Here is an 11023-nt window from a genome sequence, read left to right as displayed (position 1 = left end):
TGTTATTCTCTTGGAAGAACTCCTTTGTCAGGTGGGCATTGTGAACTGCAGCATTGTCCTGTTGAAAAACCCAATCATTACCACACAGACGAGGGCCCTCAGTCATGAGGGACGCCCGCTGCAACATCTCCACATAGCCAGCTGCTGTTTGACGCCCCTGCACAACCTGAAGCTCCATTGTTCCATTGAAGGAAAACACACCCCAAATCATGATGGCGCCCCCACCACTGTGCCGTGTAGAAAACATCTCAGGTGGGATCTCCTTGTCATGCCAGTAACGTTGGAAGCCATCAGGACCATCAAGGTTAAATTTTTTCTCATCAGAGAAGACAACTTTCATCCACCTATCAATGTCCCATGCTTGGTGCACCTTTGCAAAGTCCAAACGGGCAATTTTGTGGCGTTGAAGACGACATGGCCTTTGAAGACGTTTTTTGTTTCTGAAGCCCTTCTCTTGCAGATGCCGTCTGATGGTTATTGGGCTGCAGTCAGCACCAGCAATGGCCTTAATGTGGGTAGAGGATCGTCCCGTGTCTTGACGGACAGCCAATCGGATCCTGCAGCTCAAAGCTGGTGAAATTTTTTTGGGTCTACCACTGGACTTTTTTGTTCCATAACCCTCAGGATCATTTAAAAAATGCAAAATGACTGTCTTACTGCGTCCAACCTCAGCAGCGATGGCACGTTGTGAGAGGCCTTGCTTATGCAGCTCAGCAATCCTACCACGTTCAAAGTCAGTCAGCTTTTTTGCTTTTGCCATCAGGAGTATGGTAAAAGTTCTTGTCTCTTGCACTGATTTTTTTCTTTAACATTGTGAAGCTCTACTTAGAACCTTCTTAAGATCCAATAGTGCAAAATGCAAATTCTTGCAATTTTTTGACTGGTCTTAAGATTTTGATCAGGAGTGTATAAGGATAGACGCCTATTGTTGCTCGCGAGATTTAGGGCGGCCATCTTGGAGCGGTCCACCACTCCACTCAGCTTATGTGTTTAGCAGCACAATGACGTATCAGCGCATTTAATCGATCATAACACACTTTTTTGTTACTGGAAACCATATTCAAACATCTATCAAAGCTACATTTATAAACAATTGTTTTATTTAAGTATGTTTTTAATACATAGTTCAGCATATTTAAATATGCTTAGTGGCTATAACAATAGAATAGCAATGGAATATTCTGATATCGATGTATGATGAGCATATTACAGCCTTCATAATTTATTTAATAAATTATTTAGTAATATCAATACATATTTATATAACATACAAACAAATAAATATTGATTAAGAATGACACAAATAAATAATGATTAATATTGAATAATATATTGGATGCATGTTTATATGTATGTATTTTATTTGTATGTATGCATATACATACATATATATAGATATATGTATATGTTTTTCAGACGACGAGTTCTAGCTTCAGTGATTCAGCAGCTGAGATTGAGTCCAAAATCCGATGCGAGATTCATCCGTGCTATGAAGTGAATCCGCCCAAGTAAAAAAAAGTATGCTTTAGTATACTACATTTTAACATACTTTTGCATACTTTGATTGATGTACTTAAACTGTACTATTTTGGAACAACTTTTTTGTGTGCTTAGTATACTTTAGTAGTATTTAAATAGTATTAAATTACAACTTTTAGTATACTTTAGTATACTCAACGTACTTTTTTGGAACAACTTAAAGTTGTACTTTGTATACTTTAAGTATACTTTTTTTTATGTAGTATTCAAGAGAAATATTCCAAAAATATTCCATATTGAGTGTACTAATTCTATCAATATACTTTTAATATATCTTTTATAATAATATATTAGTAATGTATTTAAATTACACTTAATTTTTATTTTTGATTTACTGCTATTGCTAATAAAGTACAATTTTAATTACTCAAAAGTCTATTCATACTTTGTACAGTATGCATACAGTACTTTGTTTTAGGCTACAATTACATGGAAAGATTAATTACACAAGATGCCCAAGGTAATTCAAATATTTTCTTTTATTACCAACATTTTAAAATTGTCCAATTTTACTCACAACTTTATGAACTTTACATAAAATATCAGTTTACACATCAAAAGTGAACACAATGAACATGAAAATTTAAGTGTGACAATAAAACATGAAAGTGAGGATCAACAGAACATTCCTGTTCACTGCACCTTACAGAAACCTACAAAAAAGAACAATAGAGCAATTAAACAGAGAAAGCATTTGTATTTAAAGAGAACAGAAAAATGGCAAATAAAAAAATAATACTTACAATTTTAAGACGTTTTGTACTCGCTGTGTATGTGACATCATAAGAACTGATGATTGGGACCGGAAGCCTGGGGTGGAAAAACATTTCTGGGTGTCTTCTTTGCCTGTTAGTAGAAAAAAAATAGTCAGCAATGTCATAGAATCAGTTGATGTTGGCATTAACTATGAAGCTGTTTTAAGTGTGGACTTAAGGAGACAAACTACCTTAAAATCTTTCCATCCATGATCTGAACACGCTGATCCTTGCAGGGTGGTGAGGGGGGCTGGTGGTGCCCATCTCCAGCAGCCATCAGATGAGAGGCAGGGTTCACCATGGACAGGTCACCAGTCCATCACAGGGCCCTGAAAGTCAACAACAAATAAAATGTATGAGAAATGAGAAAAATTATTTTTCTCCTAGCTAAATTCATGAGCATAAATTCATTAGCAGTAAATATTGTGCTAATTATCAGTATTGAACCAAAGAAAGCAAGCCTTTAAAATTGTGACGCTTTTTATGGGTCAAATAGACTCAAGAAATTGTAACAGCAGCTGCCCGGGGGGTCGGGGGAATCACATTTTTTGTCAGGGGGCCCAAGATTTCTGGTAGCGCCCCTGCCTGGGCTACAGCACTCTTTGCTTCAGAGAAACACTATGGGGGTGATGAGACATTAGAACATGTTCCATGACTTAGAAAAATAACAATTGATTCCCAATTTTAAAACAACTACATTTGATTGACTTATTTAGTAATAACTCGAAAAGTAAAAGTTATCAGATAATGTTTCGCTGAATTGAATGAGCAGATATATAATCTTTTAGTGTCGTTTTATTTCACATTTTATGCCAGTCGGTGGCGGTAATGGACCAATTTCGTTGTTTACCAACCGCCAATAACCAACCGCCAAAGAAGAAGAAGACGTCAGCATCGCAGCAACGCCATTACTGAAGACTGATATATGTTTTCACAGGTGGGTTAAGTGCACAAGTAACAGATAGTTATCATTTTTAAAGGTGTCTGTAAGGTCATGACAGTGTTTTATTGACATTTATTATATTTTAAGATATTTTTGTGAATTAGAAGTGACTGTTTACTGCCGGTTAGCCTAAATGCTAACTACCGTTACTATAAACACGTTGCATGTTATTGTTTACATCCAGAAATTTCGGGCATGCGCACAACGCCGGAGAACAAAAAGACAACTGCTTACCTGTCGCTTCAGCGGATAAACAATTCCGTTAACAAAATGAAACCTGGAGATGTAGGTATCATTAATCTAGTGCAGTTCACCACAGCAAAGGGAAAGTAACGCAGAAAAACCGTTGAAGATCAGCTCCAAACCACTCGTTCATTTTCTCAATCCGTGTGTTTTCTTCGCTACGCAGACCCGTTGCCATAGAAATGACTAACAGTTACACTATTATATCAATATTCAACAGTAAAATCCGTTGCTTATGTACTAACCCCAAATTAAGGCTATTCCTAGTGGGTTTACTCTTGTGCCCAGCGCAGCACTGAGAAACTTCAGTCCCCGTCCACCTGCTAAATGGACGCCCTTCCGGTCTGTATAAATAACGGTCAGAGCGGATAATCAGCTCCCAGATTGATTATTTCTCCATCCATTTAGGCGCATTGCTGTTTCCAATAGGGTTTGTCATTTAAGGCTATTTCTGTGGGGTTAAAGGCAAAGCAGGATGTAGTCTGTGCCTCGCTGGTTCCGTCCAGTTCACAACCGTAAAGCATCCGCTCGGACATAGCAGAACCGGACTCGGCCTCCTGAATGCGTAATTACGCACTCCAGAGAGGAGAATGATGTCTGGTTGAGGACGCTGAGATAGCAGAGCTGCTGCTGTGAATAGTAACAGCGAAAATTACGGACTGTAACAGTAACGATGAGCAGAGCAGGTCAACAACTTATGCGCCTTTTCCCCTGGCTCTACTTCGGCAGTCCCGCTGTACTCTACCCGGCCTCGCTCCGCTCTCCTCCGAAGTGATCGGGTTTTCACTGACCCTGCTGGGCCTGGAGCAGGGGGACACCTGGTGGCGGTGGAGGGCATTGAGCCCCACCTCCAGACGTCCTACTCCCATGTGCTGCTTCATAACTTTACAACAGAAACGCGTTGTCATTTTTCTGAGGCAGCAGAAGAAGAGAGAGCTGAGCTGATTTTTATAGCCTGATTCTTCTGGGATTTCAAGAAGAGATGCCCAGTGGGAGGAATGCTGCAGAGTAAACAAGGTTTTAAATTAGTCAATACACATAAACGTTTATGYTAKGTTCAAATTAAATMACCATTTTCACTGACACGAARTAAACAATGATGATGTAAACAGTGACATGTATAAAATGCTTTGTATTTATGCTCAGATTTGCATAAACATTAGATCATACATTACAGAAATCTAAGAAACTAATGTTTCCAATTTCTGGAGTCTTTTTCTATTAATGCAGAATCAATCTCCTCCAGGTTATCAGAAGTTCATAATATTACTCAAGTAAATATTAGTGCAGTAAAAGTATTCCTATAAGTACTTTTCCCATCCTAAAAATGACTGAAGTAAATGCAACTAGTAGTACTCACCTCTGAACATAGATACAATTATTATCCTAAATCATAACTTAGCTAACATTATCTGCTCTATTCAGACATAGTTCTTACATAGTTCTTCTCTTTTTAAAGGAGAAAATAAATGTTTTTAGAAACATCAGCAAACAGTACCGACTCTATGCAGAGTGGGAAGAGACAGTTATTTTAACAGTTATTTTAATTGAAAGGCTTAGGCTTTATCACATCTTTTTATGTATTTTCCAACACTGAAATATTTGTCCTTTTATACCAATGATCACTTAGTTATTTCTTTTTCTGTGTTTATGTTGGAAGGACAAAGTTCAGCTGGTCTGATCACCAAATGAGTAACTGTGGTCGATTTGTTAAAGTATCTTCTACAAGAGCAAAGATAGTGAAACATATTCTATGCATCAGAGTGTAAACCCTTATGGAGTGAATAGATATATTTTATAACCAAGGACAGGAKAATTGCAGAACTGTTTATGAGACAGAGTGAGAGCTTCTTGGCATGAAAGGTTTGTTGCAGAAACTTGTTTCCCAAAACTGTTGGAGTAAAGAAATGAACCACAGAGCAGCGATGGAGATGCTGCATCACACCCTGAAGACTTTGAARAAGAGGAAGAAGAACCCGCCTGCTTTCCATGAGCTGCAGCTGAGATCGCTCAAGCAGCTGTTGGACATTTTATAACATCTAAATCTTTGTTATTTTTCCCATGAAGGATGGAGAACAGCAGGGATGAAGACAGCTCTTCTGCAGTCAGTGTCAACAATAACAAACATCCTCTTAAATGTAAGTGACTCTATACGTATTTTACAGTTTATGAGGATTAAAAAGTAACAATGCTACCAAAAACCATTTCACACATTTTTATTCCTTCTATAGGAAGTTATAGTTTCTTAACATGGGCTCTAACAGGAATTGTTTTTATATCACATGTAAAATTGAGCTTTAATTTTCTTGTATCATCTGAGAAATTTCTCTGCAAGCCAAGTTTAGTTTATATCACAATTCAGCAACAATTCAAAGTCCTTTACACAATGAAAACATAAAATGGAGAACAGATAGATTGCAGTGGTGCAATAAGGGAAAAATAAACACAATTTTTAGTGTGGTCTAAAATTAGTAATGTTTAATTTATTATTCTAAATAATCATCTCTAAACAAAAATGTTTTTAACCTTGTGTTACGGCCCGGCTCAGAAGACTGCAACAAAATCATGGGGGAGGGGAAACAACACCAATAGACGTTGTCAGCCTTTTTGATTAATTTATTCATAAAACAAGTGTAGGGGTAGCAGGCGGTACCACAGGCCACAGGCTGTGTGTGCGACTCAGTCTGGTCCTCCGTCAGGCGCTGGTCTTCCTCGGACATGGACCGGCTGACCCCAGAGACTGCTGATTAGATTGGTTAGATTTCAGTTTGTTGAAATATTGGCTGACCATAGAGTCACAGGAAGTAGCTAAAATATCAGGGGAAATTTTGGGCCACACTCTTAAAATGATCAATGACCTCAGGGATAAGATGGCGCCTAGTAACAGTTCAAACTGTGGTGTCACGCTGAATCAAATCAGTGACACCAAAAAACACCCAGTGATGGTCAGACACAACCAGGTCAACAACAGAGGACACATCAGAGGCCAGACCAAAGGTCATGACGAGGTCAAGGGTGTGCCCCCTGTTGTGAGGGGGTTAGTTGACATGCTGAATAAAATCCATACAGTTTTAATGTTTCTAGAAATTGTTTGGACAAAGAGTCAGATGGATTATCAACATGTAGATTAAAATCACCAGTAACAATAAACTTATTACACTTAGCATGAATAAAAGATAAAAGCTAAAAAAATTCTGTCATAAAACCAGCTTGTCCATGTGGCCTGTAGACAGTAACACAAAGTATTTGCAAGTTGCTAAAAACAAATGCATGATGCTCAAAAGAAGGGTATTGGTCAAATGAAATCTCTTTAGCACCCACTGAATTATTAAATATTGAGGCAGTACCACCACCTTTCCTGCCACTTCAAGCACAAAAAGAACATTTAAAACGGGCTCAGTGAGCACAACTGGTGCGTCTGTGCCCAACCAATTTTCTGTTCAAAACAAGCAATCCAGTTTAGCATCTAAAATCAAATCATTTACTATAAAAGATTTGTTTAAGGGAGAGCGAACATTTAAAAAAGCCATAGTGAGAGTGTCTGGTTCTGCTCTGCATCCCCAGCACCAGAACCAAACATGAAGAAGCAGCTTTCAGCTTCTGTGCGCCACAAATCTGGAGCAAACTTCCAGAAAACTGCAAAACAGCAGAAACACTGAGTTCCTTTAAAACAAGGATAGACGCCCACCTATTTAAAACTTCTTTTGATCAGTAATCACTGGAACATTGACCAGCATGTTCGATGTGTTTTGATGATTTTAATGATGATAAACATCCTTGTTGCTGAAATGTGATGTAAAAATAAACTTTATTGATTGGTTAATCAATAACTTATTGATTCCATTGCTTGTTTTTTTCAGCTGCAGAAGTGGAACCATCAACACTCCGGTGCTCTTCTGTGTTTTTAGTGTGTTTGGGGTTGCTTTGTGCCATACTGACTGCAAAATTCATCTACAGTGAGTTTCATTTCAACAGAATATATTTTAGGTTTCTTCCTTTATAACAAGGCTGACCATAGAGTCACAGGAAGTAGTGACTCTACTGCTGAACACTTGCATTGGAATGCAAGTGTTCAGCAGTAAGAGGAGATCTGAGGGTTGACAAAAAGTCAGGGACACTGAAGTGTCACCAAGAATCAGTTCAACTTAATGCTGCCCAGCTTGAAACCTGTCAAGGTGTTAAAGTTTTTAGGGAAGAGCTAAAGGCGTGTTTGAGGAGAGGAGGATGCCTGGCTTGTGAACTGCAGAAATTTATCTTTGCTTTTTGTAGAGACAAGCAAAGATAAATTGCTCATCTACAAGCTATTTATATTTGCTCATAAATGAGCACTCCAGGTGCTGGAGTGGTTTGATGCTGAGTGTGAAGGAGCTGGACAGACAGTAATCTCACATTTCTGTTCCAAGAAGCTACAGGACGTAGCCGCCGCTTCAGCCTGACCAAAACTGGTTTAGGGGGTGTTTATCGAACAATCAACCATCTCACAAAAGACAGAACACAACTTTATTCTCTATGATTTAAGGTATTTTTTTCACATTAAAGATCAGTTGATCTTTAATTTTCAAATAGTCCATCTGAATTACAACTGGTGCGTCTGTGCCCAACCAATTTTCTGTTCAAAACAAGCAATGAAGTTCAGCATCTAAAATCAAATCATTTACTGTAAAAGATTTGTTTAAGGTAGAGCGAACACCCAAAAACATTAATTCTCTCACTGATTTTATAACAGTTTTAAAGATTCACAATTTACCTGTTTAAATAATTTTTTGTTTGTTACGCTACTGTTTGGTATAAAGATATTGGTTAACTATAAATTTGGAGTTTTGCCGTTTTTATTGATTTTATTTAGGAAATAACCAAAGATTTATTTTCCAAATCACATATTTCTCCTAATTTTCAAGCTAAAATCTGTCTTCCTTAAAGTTCTGAATATAATTTTCCTTTTTTTTTAAATTTTTCTGCTTAAGTAAACATTATTTTCAATCTTTTTTAATGTTGTTTTGTTTTCACCAATTCTGTTTAAAGACTTCAATTTATTCGTCCAAACCAATTTTTAATCTCCGTAGTGGAGTCTCTTATAAAGTGCTCTTTTGGTCAGGTTTGTCCAGTCTGAAAAACGTCACCTTCATCATTGTGGAACCCGTAAAGTTCATGTCAGTTCATAAACCTGGGTTTCTGTCACAGGTCTTTGTTCGTCATAGTTCTCCACACAAAATGCATTTTTTGTGCAGTGAGATCCTCCTATAAGAAAAAAAAAAATTATTAATCTTCACTTTTCTTGATCACATGTTAAAGAAGCACATCTTTATTCCATCCATCCATCCATTTTCTTGCACCCTTGTCCCTTAATGGGGTCGGGAGGCACATCTTTATTCAATTGTTATTTCACATCTAACTTAAATACACTTTATTATAAGAGTTGTTCTCCTTTTTCACCATTTTATCTTAGTAATTTTCTTTCAGAAGATGCCGACTAGGAGGGTGTCCCATCCTTGTTGGGAAGAAACCTGTGAATTGAACTGATAGTAAATGTCACATGATTATTTGAAATATGCAGTGATATCTTCTAGTGACCCGGTTTCAGAACTGAAGTCAGAAATGAGTGAGAGCGGGTTGCCCTCTGCTGTGTCTCCAAATTGCGTCCCCCTGAGAAAGAGAAGAAATATTTGTAAATGTATTCTTATTTTTCCAGCAGGAACACACGAATTCCAAAGTAATTTATTATTCTAAACCATGCAAAAATGAAAATGTCTTGAAAAACTGATTTGCAACATTGAGCATTGAACTCCATAAGAAATCTTAAAATACAAATGAAATAGTCACGCTACATTGATTTCCCCCACTTTGCCGCCCGCCCCCATGCTGAGAGCAGGGTCGGCCCTAAGGCCAGGGTCTAAAGCCAGTAGTTATGAAAAGTTTTAGTGGGGCTACCGAGCAAAGATGCCTTCTTTGAAGCAAACACCTTGATCTGTAACTACAAATCCTGTCCTGGGACAAAGTTCTAAAGTTAACTACCATTTGGTTCATCTCCTGTTTGATGAACCAAATGGTTAGTTTCTGTCTCCTAGTCTGATTGGGGCTACAGCCTGGCGTTATCAAATCTGGTAACACTTTATTTGAAGGGGGTGAATAAGACTGTCATGACACTGTAATAAACATGTCATAACACCTGTCATGAACATGAATAAGCCTTCATGAATATTTATGACTGTTGTCATAAAGCGTCATTCGGTAAATTATGACACTTTTAATATAAAGTTGACATTATTCAAAATGTCTTTGTTATGACAACTTGACATTAATCAAGAAATCATTACTGGGGGTCTAAAATCCTATTTATAGTTTTCCAGACAATACTGGAACACACAAAAACACACAAATTACTTAAGGTTTTTTTTTGTACTTTTGTAACCATCAGTTCAACCTTATAAGTGGAAACATATTGTTGATGTTACTATTATAAAATAACTTGCAATTAAATATTGGCAAAGCTTAGGCCTGTCACGATAAACGATAAATCAATTAATCGTACGATAAAAAAAAACCTATCGACCTCATTTGAATTATCGGCTTTATCGTCTCTTTCTATCTTTTTCTTTCTGTTCATGACATTGAATGAAAAAAGGCTCAGCTCCGGTGCTCAGAAATCCTAGGTATAACGATTCTATCGGGTTCGATTGTGCCGTGTGGTGTCCAGCCACATGGGCAGAAAATAATGCCTACAAGTCCAGTTAATTAATTTTAAAACGAGGCAGTAAGCAATGTTTTATTAGAATCTACCTGTGATGCTTGTGGCAAGATTCAGCGTAAAGTCTTGACTGAATGAAAATCATTACAACCTTTTTATGTCACGTTAACGAAGAACAGATGAAAACTTACCGGGTTCATCAACTGCGGTAGCAATTTGGCTCCAACTCCTCCCCTCATCATTTCTATATTCTTCGCACGAAATGTTGAATAAACATTAGAGATGTGCCGATCAGGTTTTTTCCTGCCGATACTGATCACCCATGAGGGCCGATCACCGATACCGATCACATAATTATTATTATTATTATTTATTTTTTTATCATAAACACTACCAGTGACATTATGTGGAAAAACAAACCATGAACTCACCTTAATTTAGACAAAAACTTGTTTTTAATAACTTTTTCCAAGAAGAAAACTAAACAAAACAGGCATTGTGCACATTGTCCTGCTATCAATAATAATATCTTTAACAGACTGATAACATATGGAGGCTCTGAAGAGGCTAAATAACGCAAAGAGCCAAAATAAAACCTCTCAACATTGCCAAAAAAATTCAAGTATAAAACTTGAACATTCATATAAAACATTCAAAGGCAAATACAGGATCCATTACAATAAACAATCCAGAGTTACTGAATGAAAACTTCCTGTTAGCATGGCGGCTAGCTGATTACTGCTAGTTCTGATTGGCTGTTTCTGACTGAGCGGAGTAATTATGCAGAGCAGGGAGGAGATCGATTATTTTTTTAGAGATTATCTGCCTCATGTTAGGACAGCAAAAGTTTTAATACGT

General features: G+C 37.4%; 1 protein-coding gene across 3 annotated transcripts in view; it reads left to right on the top strand.

Moving 5' to 3' along the window:
• The first annotated feature begins 3098 nt into the window (after positions 1 to 3098).
• Positions 3099 to 11023, top strand: part of LOC103477753 (trichohyalin-like) — a 37379-nt gene continuing 29454 nt past the window's right edge. The window contains exons 1-3 of one of the 3 annotated variants that reach the window (XM_008431050.2): positions 3099 to 3231; positions 5548 to 5618; positions 7341 to 7436. In XM_008431050.2, coding sequence (XP_008429272.1) covers positions 5549 to 5618; positions 7341 to 7436 — 166 coding nt within the window. In that variant the 5' untranslated portion in view covers positions 3099 to 3231; position 5548. Of the gene's footprint in view, positions 3232 to 3414; positions 3523 to 4276; positions 4498 to 5547; positions 5619 to 7340; positions 7437 to 11023 lie in introns of those variants that run through there. The other 2 variants (XM_008431049.2, XM_008431051.2) reach the window with 2 other exon arrangements.

This window comes from Poecilia reticulata, linkage group LG16 (assembly GCF_000633615.1).
Source record: "Poecilia reticulata strain Guanapo linkage group LG16, Guppy_female_1.0+MT, whole genome shotgun sequence".
Taxonomy (NCBI): domain Eukaryota; kingdom Metazoa; phylum Chordata; class Actinopteri; order Cyprinodontiformes; family Poeciliidae; genus Poecilia; species Poecilia reticulata.
This window is presented reverse-complemented; position numbering and strand designations above follow the sequence as displayed.